This window comes from Neltuma alba, unplaced genomic scaffold, assembly GCF_004799145.2.
Source record: "Neltuma alba isolate B1F8T4 unplaced genomic scaffold, ASM479914v2 tig00004099_pilon, whole genome shotgun sequence".
NCBI classification, from domain to species: domain Eukaryota; kingdom Viridiplantae; phylum Streptophyta; class Magnoliopsida; order Fabales; family Fabaceae; genus Neltuma; species Neltuma alba.
In genome coordinates this window covers 56,948-81,873 of record NW_021633566.1, presented here as the reverse complement: position 1 = coordinate 81,873, position 24,926 = coordinate 56,948, and the positions used below count along the sequence as shown (strand labels likewise).

Sequence of the window (24,926 nt, the reverse complement as noted above, 5' to 3'; positions counted from 1 at the left end):
TTCTGGAACAAGTTATGCCTCACATATCGCCTAGGAAAACAAACTCCTTCATAAACTTCAATAATCACGTTACATTATTCCTGAAGCAACCGGAAAAGGAATAGTTTAATTGATAGGAAATCAAACCCAGAAGCCGAGGAAGGCAAGGCACCATCCCCTCTATAAATATTGGAAGTTGAAGCCTTTGCATGCAATTCAGAAAAATTGCCATAATTTTCTGATAGCAGACAAGCTACCCGATATGGCTTCAACGCAAACATATGAAGATTTCAAGCCGCTTGTGGAAGAGAAGGACAGTCCAGATGCTCTTCTTCTTCTTGTTCATATTCCTGGTCTGTATGCATCTTTACCTAATTAAAGCCTATATTTTCATATTTGTGTGTGTAGCTCTCTCTCTCTCTATTATACACAAGTAATCTTTCATGAAAAACTTGTTTGAGAAACTGTTAGACACTTCTTATCAAGAATTCAAACACTAATTCACTATATTGTGAAAAACTAATCTCTTCAGACCCAGTCTCTGTTGGGTTTCTCTCACACAGACATTATAATCATTGCATTTTCAATATACATGTACAATTTTTAATGATCAATCACTTTGGTAAAGCCCATTAATTTTTACTGTTATTTGAACATTAATTTTTTATAAAAAAAAACTCTTTCAGAAAAATGATTTAATTTTCTTAAAAACTAGATAATTAATTGATAAAGATTAAAGAAATTAGTGACGTTAATTATATGTAAAAAATATATATGTTAATTGTTCTAAATATCCTATCCTCACTGTTTTTTTTTTTTTAATAAACCATTATTGATGAAAGCCATATTTAATGAGCAACCAATTAAAAATGACATAGGAAAAATTATAAATTCATAAGATCAAAATTAGTCTCTCAACCAACTTCTGTGGAAGTTTTTCTTAATGAATAGTCGTTTCAATTTGTGTAATCATATCTTTTCTTCCTTTCGGATAAACCATATCCATGATCAACACGCTTTTTTTTTTTAATATATATTTTTTCATAAATTCAAGATTTTGTTTAAGCATTTAATATTACCACTTAACCCAGGTTTTATGGTAGAACATTTATGTACAAATCAATACAAAAGGAGAACTTTTGGATTCCAATACTTCAATATAACTCAGCTTTTTGTTGTTGATGTTATCATTATTTTGTTTTATTTTTTTTAAAAAAAGAACAGATTCATGGAACCATCAAAAAAGTGATAAATGAGTTTTTCTCCAGGTTTTACTAAAGAACAAATTGGTGCAAGCTTTGAGCCAGACACGAGGAAAATTAGGGTTTTCGGTGAAAAACCACTTCCCGATAATAAGCGGAAACGATTCACAGAAGAGCGTGTAATTCCAAAGACATGTGATTTTGATAAGCTCAAGGGAAAGTTTGATGGAACAATTGTCACCATTACCATCCCAAAGAAGCCAATTTCAAGTGTTACTCTCGAAGAACCAAAACCAGCCCAAGAAGCAACTAAACAGGTCACTCCTCCAACAGCTGCTTCTGCTGTTGAATCAGAAGGATCCACTAAAGAGGGTGAGAAAGGTGTCTCTCAAGAACAACCCAAATCTGACATCAAGAGTCAGAGAGAATCTGATAAGAAAAAAGATAAAACACCAACCCCACCAGAAAAAACTAGAGAATCTCAAATGCCTCAAAAGGATAAAGAACAACTTCCCCAGAAAGGTATCAAAGAGGAAGAAAAGCATAGAGATGAGATGGAGACTAAAGATGCTTCCACCCCAAGAAAACCAAAAGGAGAATCTAGAACGGCTCAAAAGGATCAAGAGGGAACTCCTCAAAAAGGTAAATTAGACGAGGAGAAGCATGAGAAAAACAAGAGCGCTGAGAAGGAAAGGATTCAAGAAGATAACAGCAAGACTTCAGAGGCAGGAAAAGCACCTCAGAAGGTTCAGACTTTAGCTGGAGAAGCAAGAAAGGAAAAGGGGAGTTCTAGCTTGAAAGCCCCTGAGAAAACGCAGAAAGAAACGGATGCTAAAACTGGTAAAGTCAATCAAAGGAATCACGGAACGAAGGAAAATGAATCCTTTATAGGAAAAGGCGTCAGGGATATAGCTAACTCTGCTTCGCAGGCCGCAACAAGACTCGCAGACAAGTTCAGGGAAGAAGATAAACAGAAGCTGTTATACGCAGGTGCAGCAATCCTGATGGTGGCAGTAGGCATTTATGCATCCTTCAAGCTTCGTTCCCAAGCAAGACAATAGACAAACGAATATCTACTTCCTTCGACATGATTCTGTACAAGAGTTTCACCAATAATTACATCTTAACATACTGTAAATAAGCAGGACAACTTCTAGTTACTTCAAACTCACGTTGACCTGCACGTCCTTCTAGCCTAGTACATGGTATGGATTGATGTAAACATTATTTAAAAAATGGATCATGTGGAAGTCCCCAAAAAAAAATGCTGTGCAAGAAACAGCTATAGCACCGTTTCCGTCCATAAAATTAGCCGAGTTTCAACCTTTTCGAAGATTTATATGGGTCACATCCGTCCTACATTATTCTCGAATGTTTTCACTGCTTCGCAAATCAATTAGGCCATAATTCAGTCAACTGAAGTGACAGAAATTGCATATCTACTACTTCATGAGTCCAACTTGTAATTTGATGGGCTCAAACCTATCTGGTGATAATTCCCTCCCATAGACAGCAACCGTATAAAGGAATGGGCACACCAGCTATTACTAGGCCAGCCTGAACTAAGGGGAACAGTAGGGAGGGGATAGACAAGCAAAGAAACCTATATGATAGAAATATTACAAGTGGATAAATGAAGTTAATAAAAAGAAATTATCATGAACCATCTTCTGATATTACAAAAAAGAAATATGCCGTCATTCATCAGAAAGTTCATCACCATATAAACTGTCACCATTATCCTGATCAACAAAAGATCTACTTCTGGATTTTGAAGATTTACTGGATTTCGAGGGTTTCTTGACTTTTTCTGCCTGCAATTCCAGCCCCTTCTCTGATGGTTTCCGCTTTCTTTTCATATGTGTTCCTCCTGCATCATCTGCAGAAGAAAAAATGTAAGGCTACATAAGAGTCATAGATTCACAAGAAAAATGCAAACAAACGTTTTTCATTTCAACCTAAAGGGTACTAACTGCTAATGAACTGAAGTTATGCTAAAGACTAAGCCAAGGATAAGGAACCAAAATGCTAAAATAACCCCGCACAACCAAACAAAATTTAATATGTGGGTTATTGATTTATTTGGAATTTGGTGTTCTTTTGAACCCAAATAAGCCAAACTCATGCTGCAACGCATGATGTTACCTTCAAGTGGACTCGATGCATGGTTCATGTGTCCATTTGGTCCAGGCTCTTCTGAAAGAGGGGATCCAGAATTATTACTGTCCACCAGCTTTGAAAAACTTTCAATGCACTTGTCCTGCTGCTCATCACGACTAGGAGTTGCTGGCAAGAAGCAGAGCTCTTCCTGAGACATATCAGAATCACTGAAAGCTTCATCTTTTTCCACTGTAACAATGTCAACTTCTTCATCTTCATTAACGTCAGATGTTTTCACCTGCAAGAGTAATATGTGTCGGAATTAAAAAACACCAGAGTAGGGTACGCAAAAGATGACCTGCATGATGCAAATCCGTTCATACCTTCTCAGTCTCAGGAATCAAATCAAACTCATCTTCTCGTTCTACATACTCCTCATTTTCCTCAAGCTCTTTGAAATCAGGAGCAAACGCACTCCAGTTCTCAGTATAATCTTTGGCCCAGATGTAAACTAAGCCAGCCAGAGAAACAGATACAATAATAGGACGAACAGGATGCCAAGCTAAATCAATAAGGGCTTCTTTAGGTCCTTCAAGAATTTTCACAAGATGCCCAGCTCTATCCCATATGTAAATCTTGTGCTCTCCTTTGCTAGCAGAACCACCGACAACCCATTCACCATCACCACTAAAGCAGGGTGCTTTCCAGTGCACCTTTGTGATGGAATCTTGAAACTCACAAAATAAATTTAAACATTTAGATCCAACAGCCTTCAACTTTTCAACATCACTAAGATCATTGAGGTTCTCATTTAGGTCATCAAGGGCCCTAATTTCTTCTTTCAGTGGAAGAAGGTTCTCATAGACCCTGATTATTCTATCATTTGAATTCGTGAGCAGATACTGCCCACTTCTGCTGAATACTATGCTCTTGACCACTGAACCACCAGAGATTGGAACCATGGCACGTACTTCATTGCCTTTATAGTCAATTATAAGAATCTCCCCCTTTGAGTTCCCCACATAAACCAAACTCCCATACTTATTGAAACATGCAGCAGTTGGGCTGTAGGGGGTAGACCCATCAGAGCTCTTATTGCGTGATGGGGCAGTTGATCCATTACCTATGTCTGGGACAGAAACTTTAAGCAAAGTAGTGTTTCCTGTATCCAAATCAACAATCATGGGAGCACACGAGACAGGACATGCTAAGCAAAGAGATGGAGTAGAGGAACCAGGATGAAGTCGGGCTTGTAGAGGGGTTTGTTGTAAAACTATTCGCTTAATCTTCTCACCACTCTTAACATCCCACAACGTTAATGACTTATCAGCAGCAGATACAAGAATTCGATGGCCATACTTGGACCAACATATACTAGTGATGGGAGAAGAACAATCAAAATCCCGAAGCTCCTTAGCAATGCCCCTGGTTTCAAAATCCCAAATAATGCAACTTCCATCATTGCACCCAGCTGATTCAGAAGAATAAATCAAGAATCAGAGTTAGAATCAACGGTGCAATATAAATTCACAACATTTCAAAATTTCCCATAATATTTATCAAGTCCCACACAAACATTTTCGGACCCAAAAAGAAAACTACAGAGCATGCGTTAAGTTGGAGCTACAGAAATTAACCATGCAAATCAATAAGAAATTACTAATTGACAGGATTCCATAAATTATCCAACCCAATTAAAATATAGGAAAACAAAAGGTTGTGAATATAATCTGGTCAAAATGTTTTCTAAAGCAATACTTCATTTCAACTTGATAGAACTTGGTTTTCCAAACTGAACATCTGCAGCACATATGGACGTAGAAAAATCACACAGTTGCATAGATTAAATGGCAATGACAAAAGAAAAAGCATAGCCCAATTTATTCTTTTTAATAAAAACATTACAAGTTTAGAGCCATCACATGATTGTAAACTATGCAGTCTACACTCATTATAAGGTAAGAAAGGTGACTGTCATGTAAAGGTGACGATGAGATTTGATCATGCAATCCCTTGCTCCATTTCCCTAAACAGCTTGACATTGTAACCACCTTAAGAAATCTAGGAGTTGGAGTTCACCTTAAATACAAATCATCATGATTGACAATATCTTACACATCAATTAAGCAACAGTCCAAACAAAAGTTTGATTAAAAAAAGATAGAATCAAGAACTCCTATTTTCAGTCCAGTATGCTCCTTCATCTTATTGACCCCAGGGATTTTCCAGTGCCTTTGTTGTTAACTTTAATGCCCACTCATAAGCAACATATACCCAAAAATCTGTCCAAACAGATTCTTTCTCCCCATGTACAAAAATTCTCTATTGACTAGTATGTCCAAAGCCCTATTTCCCAATATAATCATCCCACAGCCAAACATATCAACAGTAACACCCATCTCTCCACCTTATTTTCAGGAGACCAACTTGCACTAAAGAATTTGCATTCGTTATCCACATTCTCAAGTTCACAACCAGGGAAACCATTTGCATAACATTGAGAGTACAACTTAGGTCAAGCATGTAAAATATTGTTCCCTTCCGCAAAACGTATCCTTGCAAGCACCAATCTCAATACACCATTTTAAATTTTAAATTTCTTAAAGAAAAGAAAACGAAGAAAACTTTATAGGACCAGTAATTGGCGAATCCTAGATCAACAAGGTCCAGTATGCTCTAATCAAGGAAACAAACACCTTACTATGTAATCCATACCCATTTTGTCATTTCACCACACCAGGTAGGCAGGTATCACAGTGTTAGTTACATGCACAAATTTACAACCACTGTAAATTTAAACTGTAAATATGAAAAATATTAAAATGTCCATCCACATAAGACATAAGCCATAAGCCGAAATAGATGGCTCTCTTGCTATCCGGGCCCAAAAAGACCAGTTTAATTCATCCATGATTTATACTTTAATTGAAGTCCTTAAGTCAAACATGAACGAAACATGAAATAATGACGACCTCTGTATAGTAATTTATCTTTCAAGAAAATTGACTCCCGTTCTATTTTCTTTTGGGTTAACAAGGATTCTTACTACCCTACAATCCCCCGCAATGAATACATGAAAGCTACTGCCAACGAATCCCCGCAAGAGCACACTATGAATGGTCCACAAGGACAAAGCTTTGCAGGGGAATGCCGGGAGAGGCAACAAAATTAGAAACCCAGAAAAAGCGAGGAAAACACCTATAAATTTAGTAAGCGAACAATGATAGTGAAAATTACCAGCAAGAAGGGTACCACGACGATTGAACGCAATACATTTCATACACCCATGCTCCAGATATTCCTCGATCACTTCTGGGAAATCTCCCTGCAGTGGGTCTTCAAAATGCAACAGAATTCGTTGAACAGCCAGGAAAAATCAGTTTCAAAACTATAATAAGTTCGGGGGAAGATTAAGTTATAAATAGAGCTCTTTTGAGCTACGTAAGAGAGCCAGAAAAAGCAGAAGAAAGCTAACCGATAATGGGGGCGTCCATGACTGCAAAAGCTCAAAATGCGCGAGACTCAACAAGAGAGGCAAGAATATTGCACGGAGAGAAACCAACTGAATCTTTCAACGAATCTTTCAAGTTCGAACTGACATGGCCCAACCCCGCTTTCGAGTAAGAGGATAAGTGAGGGAGGGGGGGAGGGAGGAGAAGAAAGAACACTAATTTCACTTTTTTGTTCTTTCCGACACACTAGAACAAGCCCATATACAGATTGAAGCTTGGAAGAAGAATGAAGCGCGAGTTTGAAGCTCACGAATGAGTTCAATTGCTGAGTTAGGGATCGTGTTCAAATTGCAGGACAAAGGTAGAGGGGCATGAGCGCGCGCAAGAGGGATCGGGTTCGATTGCCGCTCGGACGAAGAGTGAAGCTTGAGTCTGGGGTTTAGAGATTTCAAATTGACGCTGTTCAGGGCAAGGCAAAAGGAAGATTCGAAGTCCAGACCTAACAGAGGATTTGAGTAACCGGAGAGAACTAACGGATAACGAAAACAAAATTTCGTTTTTATTTTATGATCCCCACAATCAGAAGTCAGGACCATGAATAAGCATGATTTGTTCCTCTCTCTCTCTCTCTCTCTCTATATATATATATATTATATACACACACAAAATATATGCAACATCTGTCATCCCTTCTTATTTTTAAATATAAACAACATTTACATGTTATCTTAAATTTTTTAGCAAATTTTCTGGTTTGCTTTCATTAATTACTTATTTTAATATTCAATATACTCTTTCCGGTCTTATATATAAATTTCAAATAACTGAATCACATTTAATAAACTATCAAATTAAAAGTAGTTAAAAATAATAAATAGGTTAGAAATATATTTTTTAAAAAAAATTTGCTTTTATTGAAAAAATAAATGAGATAAGCAATAAATGAAAAGACGATGAAAGAGAATATGTAAGGGTAATATTAATGAGAGGGAGGGAGTACTAAATATAATAAACTAAGAACAAAATAGAGAAAATATAATAAATGTTTAGACAAACTATTAAAACAAAAAAGCCTATCTTGTAGGCTAAATCCCTCTTCAAAAAATGAGGCTTATATATAGAGTCGGAGCAAATATTTATCATCTTATTTTTCAAACTATCATCTATCTCTATCCATATTCTCTCTCTTTCATAAATAAAAGTATTTTGAAGAAAGTACTTTTAATTTTATCTATTTACTTTTTTAACTAATTTTTTTTATCTGCATGATGAAATCCAAAATTAGTTATATAACTGGACAGAGGGAGTAGCAGTTAAAATTAATTGCTGGTAGCAAAATGTTAACCTTTACCCTTCTGCTTATAATATAGGATTAAGATGCATCTAGCATTTTAAAGTAATTTGTGATGTAATTTCACTTTTAATGTTTTAAAAATTGAGCAATCTCACCATTATGTTAATAGCCCCAGACACCCGTCAATTAGCGCCAATTTTTTTGGAAACAGAAAGCAAAACCTTTCTCTTTGAAAAGCTTTCTCCATCTTGTCTCGTTCAGGTAAAAACCAAATAATAATTTTAAAAGTATTTTTTTGTTATATGAATTAAGCATATGAAAAAAAAATTATCTTAATTTATGTGAAAATATTTTTAAAAAATACTTCTAGAGATTACTAACACCTCCTAAAGTTTCAACCTAAACCTTACCATGGCTGTTTGGAACATAAAATAAAAAACACTTTTTAATGAATTGAAGTGAATTGCTTCACATATATATTTATTTGGGAAAATTACAAATAAAGACCGTGGAATATATAAAATCGCAATTTGGGTCCTTGAATTTGTATAATTGCTGTCAGAGACCCGGTCCCAAATAAGAATTATGAAATGTTGATTAAAAGTCAAAAACGCCCTTCTGCTTTTTTGCAGTCCCTTGTCTACATGCCCTAACTTTATCTTTCTTCACTTTCCAAGTCGTCTCCCTCTTTCTTCATTCTCCGACTTGTCTCCCTCTTCTTGATGATGAACCATACAAATCTCTTGAAGAAATTGAGGCTAACACCATTAGAAATCTCCTTCTTGATGAAGATGGTCCATCTTCTGGTGTTTTTGATGACTCGAGTTTCAATAATTTACCAAAACTGGTGATAACCTGGAAGATTTTGATCTGTTTGGCAGTAGTGGAGGTATGGAGCTGGAAGGCGATGAACATCTAACTATAGGAAAAGGGGCCAATGGTCCAGATAAAGATCCTAGTTGCTTCGACGTTTTAAACGGAAACTTTCTTTTGTTGAACATTCTTCTAGAACAATTTTTGTTAGAAACATTAACAGCAATGTTGAAGATTCTGAGCTAAAGACTCTCTTTGAGGTGCTTCTTTATTGTTTTACGTTGATAGATGCTATGCTAGAATTCTTAGAAAGCATTTTAGACTTTGAATCTTATAAAAAGTCAATGCAATTTCTTGTTTGTTTTGACAGTAATATGGTGATGTCTGAACCAAGTTTGATAAGTTGTTGAAAAGAACAAATTGACAAGTTCTGATACCCACTTCACGACAAGTTCAGTAATGCGAATAACAAGTTTAGGAAGGCAAATAACAACTTCTGATAAGCAATTTATAGAAATTCGAGTTACTGTGTTAAGATGACAGCATTTTCAGATTTCTTTAGCAGATGACAAGTTCTGATACACAATTCATGACAAGTTCAGTAAGGCGAATGACAAGTTTAGTAAGGCGAATGACAACTTCTGATAAGCAATTCATAGAAATTTGAGTTTCTGTGTTAAAATGACAGGTTCTCATTAGGTTTTCATACTTTTTCTGTTAAAATGATTGGATTTTCACATTGATTTATCAAATGACAGATTCACAATAGAAAATGACAAGTTTCCATAAGATTTTCATACATTTTCATACTGTTTTTGGCTAGAATTGCAATTTGCATATTTTTGACAGCAACAACTTCTGATAAATATGAAATGACAAGTTTATAATGAAAAATGACAAGTTAAGTATGGCAAATGACAAGTTCCCATAATGTTTTCATACATTTTCATACTTTTTCTGTTGGAATTATAATTTGCACATTTCTAACAGCACCTACTTTTGATAAACACGAAATAACAAGTTCATAATGGAAAATGACAAGTTAAGTATGGCAAATGACAAGTTTTCATAATGTTTTCATACTTTTTCTGCTATGATCACAATTTGCACATTGCTGATAGCAACCACTTTTGATAAACAGTAAATGACAAGTCTACAATAGCGAATGACAAGTTAAGTATGTAAAATGACAAATTCCCATAACGTTTCCATACAATTGTAAATTTTTCTGTTAAAATAACAATGTGCAGATTTCTGACAACAAACACTTCTGATAAACAGTAAATTACAAGCCCATAATAGCGAATGATAAGTTAAGTATGTAAAATGACAAGTTCCCATCACGTTTTCATACAATTATAAATTTTTTTGCTGAAATAACAATGTGTAGATTTCTGACAGTAACCACTTCTGATTAACATCTTTTATCATCAATTTCACCTCTCATTTCCTCCTAATGTATAAAATTATAGCACCAGAACTCTCATAAGCCCCTCAAGAAGCATGCTCATATCAACACCAGCGGCAAATGCACTATGATGATCATATCCACTCACAAGTGCATCATCAACCATGAAATCCCAAATGTAAATTGTCATATCATATGAACAAGAAACCATCAAATTCTACATATAAGGTGAGAACTTTATTCATTTAGCACTGTATTTAAGGTTCGTTTGTTTCTCACATCCCACACCTTGATCGATTTATCCACCGAAATACAATCATCATACTTGATTTCCACAATTTAGAGCTTTTTTGCAATTATCAGAAGTTGGTGCTGTCAGAAATGTGCAAATTGTAATTCCAGCAGAAAAAGTATGAAAATGTATGAAAACGTTATGGGAACTTGTCATTTGTCATACTTAACTTGTCATTTTTCATTGTGAACTTGTCATTTCGTATTTATCAGAAGTGGTTGCTGTCAGAAATGTACAAACTATATTTCTAGGAAAAAAAAGTATGAAAATCTTGTAGAAACTTGTCATTTTCTATTATGAACTTGTCATTTTCATAAATCAATGTGGAAATTCAGTCATTTTAACAGAAAAAGTATGAAAACCTAATGGGAACCTGTCATTTTAACAGAGAAATTCAATTTTCTATGAATTGCTTATCAGAAGTTGTCATTCACCTTACTAAACTTGTCATTCACCTTACTGAACTTGTCATGAATTGTGTATCAGAACTTGTCATCTGCTAAAGAAATCTGAAAATGCTGTCATTTTAACACAGAAACTCGAATTTCTATGAATTGCTTATCAGAAGTTGTTATTTTCCTTCCTAAACTTGTTATTCGTATTACTGAACTTGTCGTGAATTGGGTATCAGAACTTGTCAACTTGTTATTTTTAACAACTTATCAAACTTGTTATTTTCAATTATGAACAGAAACTGAAAATTAAAATAGAAATGAAGAATAAAAATCCAGATTTGTTGGGCGTTGTCTGAGCACCAAGCAATCATCGCACACTTGCCGTCGTCACTGCAACCATCTTTGACTTCAACACAGAACTCGGTGACAAACTGGAACCCAATTCCCTGTCGAAGCTAGGCTTCAACAATATCCAGCGAGAGTCTTGTTGAGCTTAATTATTGTTTCCCTTGGCATCCTTCTTCTAAGTCCTATTATTCACTTGCTTTGGGAGAAGGAACAAAGAAGATGACAGAGGGAAAAGAGAGAATAAGAGAAGTTGGGGGAGATGGGGTTAAGGACAAGGAAGTGGGACTGGAGAAGAAGGAGAAGGAAGGGGAATGAGATGAGGAGGAGGAAAAAGAAGCATGGAGAGAAGGATAGAGGGGAAGAAAAGGAAAGAGAAGGAGAGGATAAGATGAAAAAAAGACAAGGAGAAGCAGAATGGCGTTTTTGACTTTTAATCAACATTTCATAATTCTTATTTGGGACCGGGTCTCTGACAGCAATTATACAAATTCAAGGACCCAAATTGCGATTTTATATATTCCACGGTCTTTATTTGCAATTTTCCCTATTTATTTCGTATCCCATATAATTACCTTTAAAATTATAGCTTGCTTTTCATCTAAACATTTTGTTTTTTTGCCTTCCCTACTCGCGAGAAATCAATAATCAGCAAACCATATTCCATTTTCCCCCTGATAGAATTTGTGGGTTCCCCCCTCTATTCAATGAACATATGGCTTATTTTCTACAATAGTCCTTCACTCGAGGGAGGAATTTATAGTAACAGAAAAGGGAAAACAAGAAACCTCAATCAACACTTGGGATTTATACATTTTTGGCACGAATTTTTTTGATATTTTTCTTATTGTTTTTTTCCCCCTTATGCGTAATTATCTTTCTATTAAAGATAATCCTATTGAAGATACTTCTAGATACTAAATGTAGGCACGTCTCCCTTCATGATCCATCTAGTTTGTTTGAGTCAAACAGTTCTTTGTTTAGACAAATATTTTTTTTCCCTATCATTTACTCGAAATTTGCATATTTATCATATTTGTAAAGGATTGAATAGGCAACGCCATGCTCTAAAAATTTAAGGGAGCGCTTCATACCAATTAGTTCAAATGGTCCCCATTTTAAATTATTTTATTGCAAATTACTGGCCATTTTAAAATTGGATTGATGAATGTGCTGATGGAAAACAGACTTGGGAATGATCAATGACTTTATTTATGTATGAACTCCCCATAACTGTCGATTCTCGAACTCTAAAATTCAGTCAATGCATAGTACGGAATTTTTCATATGATATTATGGGACATAACTGGTCAACCAGTTCAAATAATTAACTAATACTAATAAGCAATTGGATATTCCAACATTAACTCTGTCTTGCAATATTGAAGCCGGTGCCATCTTGAAATTCAATAATCCATTACCCATTTACCCTCCCTTCTTTCTTTGTTCTTATTGTTGGAGCTATGTTGCCATTTGTACAGTCACATATCTGAGTTCAGCACCACAAGGACTTGCTGGTTCAAGAATTCGTTGATTATTTAGCTGAAAATGAATGGCGAGGATGCCCTAAAGGATTTTTTTTTTCTGAAAAGAAAAACTGCAGAAAAGGAACAAAATGTGTGAGGTTCTGCAATTCTTTGTAATCTTCCAAACAATATATTCCACCTGCCTTGACATGGTAGCGACTATCTTTGCCTTTCCTGGTTCTATGTTATTAACTGTAGTGTTGTAAAGGAGAGATTAGAAGGAAAAGGAAGAATGGCCTTTTAAACTTCTTTCCAAACCATTCACTTTGAGGGATTTTCTTCCATTGATATGGATGATTCTTGTACCTTCTGAGCTGCTTCACATGCTGCCGATGCTGCCTTATCCAAACCTAATCTTTGCAATTCATGTCGAAAATCATTAACATCAGTTTCATTGATCTTGTATGGGCTGTGGGCAAGATCTGGAAATGAGCCATTTGTCACTTCTTCCTTGTACTCCACTAGGGCTTTATTGATGACCTCTCCAACATGAGCATACTGCTTGCAGAATTTTGGAGTGACTTGCAGTAGCAGATCCACGGAGTTCATAATTTGTTTTCTACAATTCTATTCATTGTGTTTAAACACTGGTCGGATCTACAATTGGGTTTAATGCTGTTTGCTTAAAGAGATTGAATTTGAATGTAGATTTTCCTGAAGAAAACAATAGTCGTGCATAGACGAATCTCCATCTAGTCATGTAATAGAGTAAAGAAGATGACTTGGGCTAAAAGTTGCCAGAAATACCTTTGCATGATGGGGATGTTGCAGCATACCAAGCAAATCATGATAAACTAACACCTGCATGAACATGGAAATGAAATTAGAAAGTTTGTGCAGCTAAATAATCAAGTTCTGCAAACAGAGATTCTTAGATAATTCTGGTCCAATGGAAACAGTTAAGCCAAGCAAGCATGTAGAAGCCAGTCTCAATAAAAGTGTGCCCAACATGCAAAAAGTACATGTGCATGTTTGGTTTGGTTTACTATTCTTTTGAACGCCGTTCTACCAAAGAAGTTGTCTTCTAGAAAAGAGGAAAATCATGATAAAGAGCCAAGGCATAGTTCAGTAAGAAGTAAAAGAATTCAGACCGCACCTATGTCATTGAAATTGGCCCTTCAAAATTTCTAGGTTTATCATTCAGAAATTGAAAACATGTAAAGAATATCAACTAGGTATAACATGAGAAAGGAATGGCTAGATCACTCTCCCACGTGGGTACAAATACCGTAGAAATCACAAGGTGCAAAGGATTGAACAGAAGAAAGTACTAGTGGCCAAATTGCATACAGAAGGTAATTTTAGTGGCTAATTTGCTTCATCATCTCACTCTCACATTGATTGATGGCATAATTAGCGATTTAATAATAGGTACTAGAAACTATTAAAGCCAATGTTAACTGAATATATCCAAATCAGAAGTGAACATTTTATTTTACCAAAAAAAAAAAAAAGCAAGACAAAAGAAAAGGTGACCACTTTATGTGAGAGCATCAAGTCATTGTAACAGGGAAAAGCCCCCTGATGAAGAATAAGCACCTTAAAATCAAGTAATGGTCAAGCGACTTTCAACTGCAGAGAAAAAGTAGTACGAATCCAGGCCATTCAACTCTTAGGAAAAGTAAACCTCAATCATAGAATATCAGGTACGAAGACCATTAAGCCAGCTAACCTGTCCACTGCAAAATGGACCAGCCCCTACTCCAATTGTGGGTATTTGAAGGGCTGCCGTTGCTGGTGCAGCCACAGGTGGCGGCACACACTCTAGAACAATAGAGAAACATCCAGCTTCCTGGAAAGCCAGAGCAGCCTCTACAACCTACACAGAAGTTTCTTTCAGGACCTTAAGAGAAATATTGTTCAAGTCTCAAATAGATTGATGTGAGAGAGATCGAACTTGACAGCACTAGACACATTCTTTCCCTGAGGCTTAAAACGCCCCAAAACACTAATGGCCTGTGGAGTTAGTCCCCCATGTCCTATGACAGCAATTCCAGCTTCAACAATAGCTTTTGCTGCTGCAATTCTTGAAGGTGCCCCTCCTTCCAATTTTATTGCATCCATTCCCCCTTGCAGACGAACAGCTGTGTCGACTGCCTGTTTGTAATCAAAATGAGCAGTAACAAACATGAAAAAACAAAAAAAACTTAATTCCAATATAGTCCCCAAAGACTTCGTAAGAGTGAATCCATTTTGAAGGACATTTTGGGATTTCCATATTTTGATGGTTGTTCGATTGTTAGATGTCTTGCTCCCTATCCTTTATTCCTTACTTCTATGTTCCTTACCACCAACAAAAGGTATCTATATTGGTCTGATTTGTAATTACACAAGAAATAAAACAAAATCTTCTTACAGCCGCTATAAAAAGCATGGGGAAAAAGACAAAAAAAATCATAATTAAATCCTCAATAAGAAAAATTTAAGTAGTAAACATATTGTTTTTTATTTTTATTTTTAAAAAATATCAAACACTCTCACCCGCCAATCACCGGTACTCTCAGCCAGGCCGATTGAGATCGAGCAACTAACAACTATTTTTTTGAGCATTTTTTTAAGTCCAATAATATACTACCTCCGGTCCTTAATAGAAGACTCCGTTTGACTTTTATTTTGATCCTAAATATAAGACCCAAATCCACTTTGTCTCTCATATTTATCCCTTTTTTTTCCAAGATATTTTTTAAGAATGATAGTTCTAGATAACAAACTTGATTAGTAAGGATATTTTAGGAAAAATAACACCTATTCATTACAAATAACTAACTTAACTAAGTTCTTTGATATCTTCAAATTAGTCAACTGGGTCTTATAATTAGGACCGGAGGTAGTACTTAACAAATTTAATATTATTAACAATTGTTTTATTAAAACTCATTGCATTGTTTTGTCACGACCAAAAAGGCTATGAAAGCACAATTGCATCCGGAAGAGGAAGCAAAGCTTCCTCGTCAACAAAACAAGTGGGATTTCAAACTTATTGGACAAACACCATACTTTTTGCTAAACCAAACCAATTAACCAAAGTAAACGCACCGGACCGGTGCTTGATTCATAGGTCCCAAACGGCAAGTCCCCTACCAGAAGTGGCCGTTTAGCGCTACGAGCAACGGCACGACAATGAACGAGCATTTCGTCGAGAGTGATCGGCAGAGTGGTGTCACAGCTGGCAAAGAAGAGCAAACATTGCCATACCTACTATATTTGCAAGGTGGACCGGGGTTTCAGTGTCTGCGACCAACCGAATCCAGTGGATGGATTCACAAAGCTTGTGGAGACCTTCGTGTCATCTTAATGGATCAGGCATGATTAGTTAGACCTTTGCATCACCCTCTGCTTCGTCCTATGAAGTTTTGGTTCATCACTTATTCAATTGCCTATGCATGTTTTTGCAGCGAGGAACAGGCTTACCTCCTCCCCTGCCAGTATCATCAATGTCACAATTCAAGTCTGCGGATGCATGAGCTGATTACTCGAAACATTTCCGACCTGATAATGTTGTAGATGATGCAGAGTTTGCTCGACTGCGCCTTGTTCCAGGTGCAGGGCCTTGGACATTTTTAAGGCTGTTTCCTATTGGTTTTTATGTGAATGAGTGATGAGGCCTAGCTAGTGTTCCTTGGAATGTTGCTTCTTTTATAATCTTTCTCCTAAATTGATCCTACTGTAAGTTTCATATTTTAGATAGTTGTTTTATGGTCATTTAGTTTTATTTGCTTTTAGAATATTGAAACTAAACCTGGGTATTCAATAATTTCTTACTCTTTCTTCCTTCTGTGTTCTGGCAACTGTTGCAGAGCTTGGGAGGCTTTTGTGGGGTCACATATTTGAGTGTTGCACCGCAGGGACTGAAACAAGTCCTTCTAACAGGGGGAATTCCTCCAATGGGAGATGCTTGTACTGCAGATTCTGTATACAGGGCGTGCTATGAGCAAGTTATGTGCCGAATTGACAAGTACTACAAAAGATATCCTGAGGACATCAAAATTGTTCAAGAGCCGGTTACTTATTTAGCTGAAAAGGGAGGGTTAGGTACTAAGTACCTGCCATATTGGATTTTCTTATTGTTGTTAATGTGGAAAATACATGCAAAGTTGTCTCAGTTGCGTATTGCTTCTTTCTTGCTGTAGGTGACGCTTCCATCTGGGGGCATATTAACGCCCAGAGAACTCCAGACTCTGGGTCTTTCTGGCTGGGGATATGGAGCTGGGTTTGAGCGCATGCATTACTTGCATGAAAATGGTACCTTTTTAATCATCCTGAACTACCAAATTAATCTCTCCATTATGTTACAGGCTAACCTGTGTAAAGTGTGGGATCCCATTTTGGTTCCAGAAGCACCCAAGAGAATCAGCTACAACTTCTTAAGTTCTGTGAGTAATTAACCTCCAGATATAAAATTTTGAATCCTAGATTTCAAGTTTCACTTTGAAGATCACCATGCAGTTTTTCATCTATGCACTTTGAGAAGTGGTTGAGTTTTGATACACATCCCCTCCATGCCGTCCTGCACGAACCCATCTACTGTCAGGCGGATACCATAATCTTTTTTTGTTTACTCATAATCTATGGTTTTCTCTGATCTCTGATTCTCAATCTTTATCTCTCTGGAGGGTGCTCCTAGTAGGTGGTCTGCTAACAGAACAAGGGCAGAATACAAAAGCAAGTTCCATGCTACTACCTCCAGTCCTAATTATAAGAACTAGTTAACTAATTTGAAGAGATTAAGGAAATAAATTAAGTTAGTTATTTGTAATAAATATGTATTGTCTTTCCCAAAATATCTTTGCTAATCAAGTGTATTAGTTATAACTATCATTATTAAAAGGACTACTTTGAAAAAAAAAACATAAATATAGGAGACAAAGTGGATTGGGATCTTATATTTAGAATCAAAATAAAAATTAAATAAGATCTTATATTGAGAACCGGAAGTAGTATTAAAGCCGCAAGAGAAGGCCACCCTGCAGTTTTCACAGCAGAGGTAAGACGTAAAATAAAAGTCGTTTTCTTTGCCATATGAACGCATCTTTAATGCATGCATCATGTTTAATTCAGTGCTATTCAGAATATGTTTCTTTGCGAACTTGGATTTCTAAAATGTGATTTTTTAACTTTACCTTAATCGAAGGGAGTTCAAGATTGGGTTTGACTCTAATCATAAGATCACACAGAGACAGAGTTATAGCTTCAGGCCTGTTCCCACACTTGGACTACCGTAATTTCATTGAGCTTCGATATAAATAATTCATGAGCTTCATGATTTGTTATCTAAGAGTGCTTTTGATTCAATGGGCATGAATAGGTTGAACATGAGCGGTAATGGATGGCATTTGTTTTCCCTATCGAAAGAATACTTTTCGTTTTCAGAGGTGAAGGTATTAAAATACTTGAATCAAATGCTTATATGTTTATTTATTTAATTTCTTTTCACAAGAATCACGTGCTGACCATGCTTATTTTCATTTACAGATGATTTTCCCGTGGATGTTTGATGAGATTCAGTGTAATACCTGTCCTCCCGCCATCCCGTTAGCAGCATTGGATAATACTATCTCCTGTCCTTAATATAAGATCTTGTTTGATTTTTATTTTAGTCCTAAATATAAGATCCCAATCCACTTTGTATCTAATATTCATATATTTTTTTCAAAGTAATCCTTCTAATAATGATAGTTCTAACCAATACCCTTGATTAGTAAGGATATTTTAATAAAGATAACACATATTTATTACAAATAACTAACTTAACTTACTTACTTAATTTTCTCAAATTAGTCAACTAGCTCTTATAATTAGGACTGGAGGTAGTATCTTTTTTGTCAAAAAGACTCATTTCATTAATCAATGTACCCTTTAAGGGCTCTGCCCTTGTGTCACGTAACAAGAGAATAAAATTCGCAATGTAATCATCAATATCATCATCAATATGACTTATAAATCTCTTCCACTCGAGTTGCTGTTTATAAGCAAAATTTGACTTAATGACCAAACCAAAAAAAATTCCTTAGGCTTTATTCAAGCCACATTACACATTAATGAAACATAGGGCTTCGTGCCAGTTAAGTTAAGGCATTTTTCAAAAATACTTTTTAAATTTAAATTTCAAAACCTCCCTCCAATTATCTTAAAAAAGAGTCATTTTTCGCCTGTAAACATTATCTCATCCTTCCTATTTTTCCCATCTCACCCCCTCCTTCTCGTAGGCTCACTTTTCACTCCTCCCATGACATGTCCCCTCTCTCTCAGATTTTCTTCATCGCCCGCTTTATCTCTCTCTCAGATCTTCTTCATGGGTTTTTGACTTTCTTCTTTCCAGTCTCTTTCTTCATTGCTTTATGTTCTTCATCGGAAGCGGATGGATGATGGGGACATCCGGCGATCACTATAGCTGCGGAGATGCAACAAAAAACACTCAAGATAGCAATGACGATGGTAGGCGCAGACAAGGATGCGACATAACGGTGGGTAGGCAGAGACGAATTCATTTCTAACATAGCTGGTTTACTTTTCTGGGAATTGATTGATCTGGCATTTCTGTTCTCCGTTTACCGTTTGCGAATGTGATCATTCTCATATATTTCTAAGTGATATCCGGTGAGGAAAGAAGGGAGAAGGGCAAGTGGGAAAATTAATGTTCCTCATTTTTGTCTCTGATTCGAATTTTCCATTTTTCTTCTTCAACTGTATCATTCATCTGGGTTGAAGGTGAATGATTTTGGTCTTATTCTTTTTTCACATGATTCTAGTCTTTTATTCATATACCCATTAATAAGATTGTTGTTATAGCTCCCTCACTCTAAGCAATGAGTTTTAAGTCCATTTGTAATATTCAGTGACTGCTGTAAATGTATAAACTTGCTTGATGCTGTAAGCGCTGCTTATAGCTGCTGCCAGGCCTGAGCAGAGAAGGATCGCAGTTGTGGCCATTAGGGTCGACCCCATGATTGCGTTCCTTAACGATTGAAATCTAGGGTGTTTTTTTCAAAATTAATTGCAGTTGTACCCGAAAAAACTCATGGAACAAAACATACATGCCTGAAATGTTTGTGAAAATGCTAAAATGAAATCGTGTGATCGTGTCTGCCATTTCTTGATTATATGAAAAGCTAATTTTTTTTCAAAACCTTATGGTCTCTAATTTGAAATGCTTTTTTCTTAAGTATACAAGACATTAGTCTTGAAGAAGATAAGCAAGTCTACGGCTAAACAAAAGCTAAGATGCTTGCTAAATCGTCCTGGAGATGACGCAAGCCTAACTTGCAGAGTTTAAAATAAAATTTTCATATAATCAAGAAGTGGTAGGGAACGGTCACGGGGACAAATGTCTCATTAAATGTTTGCTTTTTTTCATGGGTTTGGAAATTGTAGAGTCAAAGTGTGTGGATTAATGACCTGCACAAAACATGCTACCAGCGATTATGGATAGCCATGGAATAAAGCAAGTTTCCTGTGTTTTGTGCTCAATTAATATAAGCTCATCAAGTGCAGAAAAGGGTTCCCCTACTGCTTTCATGGGTTTGGAAACTCATTGTACATACCTTTTCAAAAGCTGACAACTTGTATGTGTGGTGAAAATCTGTAAGTTTCTGTTGCAGCTTTTTGTGTTTCTTATTTTTATTTCTAAATTGAAAAGAATGAAAAAAAAAATATTCAAAATTGTTTGTAATATGATGTGAAATCAGTTCTGTAAGGTTATGTTGGAGCCTTTTGTGTTTCTTCTTATCTCTAAATCGAAGGAATGGAGTACATCACTGATGGGGTAACAATTACTTTTTACATTTCGACCAACGAAAAGGAAGTTTTCATGTGCTTATTATGTTGCTGTCAATCTCATAGTAAAAGGATACTTCTTTTTAACCTATCACTACAAATGTTATATTTTTGAGCTGAAGCCCTTTCTGCTTAGTTATTATTTAACCAGTGATTTTGAGAAAACTAATTTACATTAATTTTTTTTAATTAAAACCATTTTTACATTGTTATTGTTAAAATAGTGTGATTTATTTTATTGATTTTTGAAGAATTTTGTTGAGATTTTATTTTTTTAATATTAAAATTCTTAATTCAAAGTATATTAAATATATCTAAATTACATTATAACATAATGAATTGAGAATTTCTATTTATCTACAAATCATGTTCAACAAGTGAGGATCTCAAAATGCTTTTATATATGGATTTGAAAATATTGCATGATTTCTTATTTAATTTATTTCGAGAAACATGGAATATGATGCTTGCTCTCTAGATATTATCATAATTTATATATGGATAATGTTAGAAACTTAGTAATCCTTATTTAGTTATGAACTATATTAGTTAATAATACCCAAGTACTATGAAAGAAATCTCTAAATCACACGTTTATTTCGGAGAATGGACTGTTTTTCTAACTAAGCAATGATGATTTAGTCAAATTGTAATGTCCAACATTTTCATCAAATTTTTACCCAAAAAACAAACCATTTTCATTAACTTGTGAAGGTGTTAAGGCCCAATGATAGTGATGGAAAATAAATAAAAGATAGATTGGGCCTAAAACTATAACCACTAATGTTGTATATGCGGTCTTACTGGCTTCTCTTGCACAATAGGATATGTGGCTTTATCAAGAATGAGGAGCATGAAAAGATAGGAAGTACTTTTGCATGATGGTGGGATCTGTTATTAAAAAATCAAGTACCAATTTGTGTCTTGGGATATATTTTTAAAGAAACATACCAATTTTGATACAATGTTTGCATGATGCCTTGGAAGGGGCGGCTGTGCAATAATATCTCACCTAAGCATAAAGATGACAATTATATGTTTTTTATGATAACACAAAAGCTGTATTTGAGCATTGATTTTCAATCTACAGCAAGTTCATTTTCTACACTCAATAGTTATGTTGAAATGGTTATTTTATGCATATAAACTACCTAATTGTGTGTTTAAAGTATCTTAAAGCTCATTTTAAAGGATCTTAATTATAATTAAATGAGAATTGTTCACTTAACTACAATCAAGGTACAATAACCTCTAAATTATAACACATGCTATGTTTGACTTTAATAGCATGAGAAGAGAGGTCATTATTCTGTTTTATAATGGGGGATGCAGCTGCTGAAAATGTTTACAAATTAAAGATAAAATTTATAGGATTGCAACCTCGTGTCTTCGTATCAATCTAGATGTATATTTTACTTTTGTTGAAGTTTCTGAATTTCTACTAAATGTGGATATAAGGAAAGGTTATGATTTAAGGCAAAGCTTCCCATGCAACGCATGAGAAAGCACATGCTAGTTTAAGTCTATATATCCAAGTACGCAATTTCATAGTCCAGATTAACATAAATAGTAGAGAGAACTTAAAATAAAGAACAGTATTTATTAATAAAGGAGTTAACAAAAATAATGATTTGATGTTCTAGAGTCATGACAAATAATAAATAATCAAATTAACTGAGCATGTACTTGAGAAATATATCTGCTATCTTTCTGTACTCCCTAAGAGATTTATCACCTGAAAAAAAAAAGTTAAATAATTGGGATGACCCTCTTGTCTTAGTAACTCAGAATTTAACTATACACATACAATCATTACACGCAAGCAATCCATATCAACAACATAAATAAGCTGATGGATTTTTTCCCCCTTATTACTCCGTCAAATTTTATTCCACTAACTAGAACCACAAGCTTATTTACAGTTTGGCCCGCACATCGAACTAACCAAAGCTATTCTAATACTTCAGATGTATTTGGTCAAAGATACAGAACCCAAGTTTTGACTATAACTCTCCTCTTTAAAGAACAAAACCAAGAGGCATCACTATCGCACATTCCCTCTCTATAAACTTGGCTAGGTATAAGTATTAAGGAACGAGGTCTAGAAAAGCCAACCACTTTGTGTTAAATGGACGCAAACCACATGGTCACAGTACATTACATGTATCAATATCATGACTCCCTAGTCCAACTATCTATGCATGCCATGAATATGCAACAAACCAAGCATATGCAAGCGTACTTGAAAAAACACAAATTACCATAAATTTTCACAAAAATAATCATGACACATTCAAGCTTAAAAAGAGAATTCAAATAACGTGGAAGATAGTACAATCCTATCTCTTCACCTTTGCAATCTTATTTATTTATTTGCATCAATTAAGAAAATAAAGTTATATATCAATTATTATCAATATATATTTAGTTATGATAAATAAAGATCTCACACACATAGAAAACCCCCAAGTTACCTAATTTCATCAAGATCACAAATAGTCCAATAAGAGGGACCGAAAGGGAGGAAAATTTTTAGCTTTATTTAAAAAATTGGAGAAGCGGGATTGTGAAATTTTGATAAAAAGAAGATATAAGATAAAAGAAAAATAAAACAAACATGTACTATGAATCCAAGAAATGAATTTTTTAATTGAAATTATTATTTTCAAACTCAAAAAATTAACTTCTTTATATTAAGAACCCTATAAATCCAAGAAATGAATTTTTTTACAACAAGTTGATTTTATTAAAACATTAAAACAAACATAACATAACTACGAATTTTGATCAGTTTGATGATAACACTGAAAATTACGCTTAATAAATAAGATCATTTGAGATAGTTGAAAATGCATCAACAAATTCATAGTAAAAATCTTTGTTATCTTTACTTGTAAGGGTGGTTCGTTCTCACTAGGCTTTTATTTGCTTTCACAATAATTTATTTGAGAAAACTTTGTTTCGCACTTGAAATATTTTATTTGAAATGTCCGAAGTTTATAATTCAGCAGAACTGCAGAAGTAAAAGCGTTTTGTGCTTTGTTAATCTGTTTTTTTTTAATAAAAGTCAATTTATAAAGTAATAATACCAAACGTATAAATCAAAAATTAATCCTGAATCAGGACTAAATTAGAGGCCTAAAGTTTAAAAACAAAAACAAAATGATAAAATACTTCAAGTCTGCTTGTCATTGAGTATTTTGTGCTTTATTAATATACTTGTCCTTGAGTATTTGCTTCTAAGTCACTATTCAACTATTACTATTCAACTAAGAGCCATAGATCAACTTTGTTGAATTGATGGTGATGACACCAATTGGTAATACAATGACGCAGTATTCATTTCAGATCAATTATAACGACATCATCATCATGTCTAAAAAATTTTTGATATTTTTTTAATGTTTTCGTAGAAAATTAATCTTTGATCTTTTAACTCTTAATTTAACTATGACTCAATCTTTTTATTACGATTGATACAACTCAATCATTAAACTTTTAACTTTGTTAAAACTCAATTGCTAGTTTTTTCCTATTTGATAAATTAATTTTTTTTATATATGTTTTTTTAGATCAATAGCAGCAACGCGGTTCATTAAATAGAAGTTTTTTTTTTCCCCCCAAAAAAGGGTTGAATGGCTGGCTACCCGGCTTCCTTCCTTCATATCTTCAATCTTTTCAGAGCTTTTTAGGGTGTGTTTAGATTAGTGTTGAACAAAACTGACTTCTAGCCTAACTGATTTTTATAACTAAAATTAGAGTAAAAGTCAATTAATATAATGCAATTCATATTTAGATAGGTGCTTATAAAAAGTCAGTTGAAAAAGTTAAAAGTTGTTTGGATGATTAAATAGAAAAGTGAGTTCAGTTATAAAATGATTGAAAAAGATATAGATTTTATTAAATAGTAGTGTTTGATATTTTAATTTTTAATATGATAATAGTTAAAAAAATACCTAAAATTATTATGATAAAATAAAAATAGTTTATCTATGAGATTATATAATAAAAATATTTGTCACCGAGAAAAATTTGAAAACACATTATAGATAATTAATTAAATATATATAATGGACAAAGATGAATATAAATTAAAGTTCATTTGGTTTAAATAAAAGCTTATTATGCTAACGAAAGAGATGAGACAGGGGAAAATGTGAGGATAAATTTAGGTTGATATATTTTTAATACTCATTTTTAATAATCACCGTTTAAAACTGTAGTTTGAATTGGAAAAAGTCAAATTTTTCTTCATTGAATTCAACTAAAATTGAAAGCCAAAAATTGATTGGACTTTTAGCCTATTCAAACAACTACTTGGTTCTAAGTAAGTTACAATCTGTAGTT

General features: G+C 34.6%; 4 protein-coding genes and 1 long non-coding RNA gene across 5 annotated transcripts; 3 read left to right on the top strand and 2 right to left on the bottom strand.

Annotated features, from left to right (window-relative positions):
• The first annotated feature begins 209 nt into the window (after window positions 1-209).
• On the top strand, window positions 210-2,446 carry LOC114743710 (inactive protein RESTRICTED TEV MOVEMENT 2-like). Its single transcript, XM_028931931.1, has 2 exons — window positions 210-332; window positions 1,248-2,446. The coding sequence occupies exons 1-2, from the start codon at window positions 242-244 to the stop codon at window positions 2,240-2,242; spliced, it is 1,086 nt and encodes a 361-aa protein (XP_028787764.1). The 5' UTR covers window positions 210-241; the 3' UTR covers window positions 2,243-2,446.
• Window positions 2,447-2,577: 131 nt separating this feature from the next.
• On the bottom strand, window positions 2,578-7,302 carry LOC114743709 (protein RBL). Its single transcript, XM_028931930.1, has 5 exons — window positions 6,757-7,302; window positions 6,519-6,617; window positions 3,665-4,752; window positions 3,327-3,579; window positions 2,578-3,060 (listed from the first exon to the last, which is right to left on the bottom strand). The coding sequence occupies exons 1-5, from the start codon at window positions 6,773-6,775 to the stop codon at window positions 2,879-2,881; spliced, it is 1,641 nt and encodes a 546-aa protein (XP_028787763.1). The 5' UTR covers window positions 6,776-7,302; the 3' UTR covers window positions 2,578-2,878.
• Window positions 7,303-10,306: 3,004 nt separating this feature from the next.
• Window positions 10,307-16,096, bottom strand: LOC114743708 (3-methyl-2-oxobutanoate hydroxymethyltransferase 2, mitochondrial-like). The gene is made up of 7 exons (XM_028931929.1): window positions 16,086-16,096; window positions 15,843-15,972; window positions 14,705-14,903; window positions 14,479-14,627; window positions 13,529-13,607; window positions 13,113-13,327; window positions 10,307-10,465 (listed from the first exon to the last, which is right to left on the bottom strand). The coding sequence occupies exons 1-7, from the start codon at window positions 16,094-16,096 to the stop codon at window positions 10,307-10,309; spliced, it is 942 nt and encodes a 313-aa protein (XP_028787762.1).
• Window positions 16,097-16,578: 482 nt separating this feature from the next.
• On the top strand, window positions 16,579-17,524 carry LOC114743706 (uncharacterized). The gene is made up of 5 exons (XM_028931928.1): window positions 16,579-16,838; window positions 16,937-17,016; window positions 17,102-17,179; window positions 17,253-17,337; window positions 17,420-17,524. The coding sequence occupies exons 1-4, from the start codon at window positions 16,691-16,693 to the stop codon at window positions 17,271-17,273; spliced, it is 327 nt and encodes a 108-aa protein (XP_028787761.1). The 5' UTR covers window positions 16,579-16,690; the 3' UTR covers window positions 17,274-17,337; window positions 17,420-17,524.
• Window positions 17,525-17,736: 212 nt separating this feature from the next.
• On the top strand, window positions 17,737-19,362 carry LOC114743707 (uncharacterized). Its single transcript, XR_003740021.1, has 4 exons — window positions 17,737-17,790; window positions 17,938-18,184; window positions 18,279-18,366; window positions 19,126-19,362. It is a non-coding gene; the product is annotated as an uncharacterized LOC114743707 (long non-coding RNA).
• The last annotated feature ends 5,564 nt before the right edge of the window (window positions 19,363-24,926 follow it).

What these genes read in the sequence shown, in the direction of transcription:
- LOC114743710 (XM_028931931.1), top strand. Translation starts at nt 242, where the DNA reads ATGGCTTCAACGCAAACATATGAAGATTTCAAGCCGCTTGTGGAAGAG. An exon ending in TCTTCTTGTTCATATTCCTG is followed by an intron (nt 333 to 1,247) that starts GTCTGTATGCAT and finishes GTTTTTCTCCAG; the next exon opens with GTTTTACTAAAGAACAAATT.
- LOC114743709 (XM_028931930.1), bottom strand. An exon ending in TGATTCCTGAGACTGAGAAG is followed by an intron (nt 3,580 to 3,664) that starts GTATGAACGGAT and finishes TTACTCTTGCAG; the next exon opens with GTGAAAACATCTGACGTTAA. An exon ending in TGCATCGAGTCCACTTGAAG is followed by an intron (nt 3,061 to 3,326) that starts GTAACATCATGC and finishes TTTCTTCTGCAG; the next exon opens with ATGATGCAGGAGGAACACAT.
- LOC114743708 (XM_028931929.1), bottom strand. An exon ending in GAATGTGTCTAGTGCTGTCA is followed by an intron (nt 14,628 to 14,704) that starts AGTTCGATCTCT and finishes AAACTTCTGTGT; the next exon opens with AGGTTGTAGAGGCTGCTCTG. An exon ending in TCTGGCAACTTTTAGCCCAA is followed by an intron (nt 13,328 to 13,528) that starts GTCATCTTCTTT and finishes TGCTACTGCAAG; the next exon opens with TCACTCCAAAATTCTGCAAG.
- LOC114743706 (XM_028931928.1), top strand. Translation starts at nt 16,691, where the DNA reads ATGGGAGATGCTTGTACTGCAGATTCTGTATACAGGGCGTGCTATGAG. An exon ending in GGCTGGGGATATGGAGCTGG is followed by an intron (nt 17,017 to 17,101) that starts GTTTGAGCGCAT and finishes ATTATGTTACAG; the next exon opens with GCTAACCTGTGTAAAGTGTG. An exon ending in GCTACAACTTCTTAAGTTCT is followed by an intron (nt 17,180 to 17,252) that starts GTGAGTAATTAA and finishes ATCACCATGCAG; the next exon opens with TTTTTCATCTATGCACTTTG.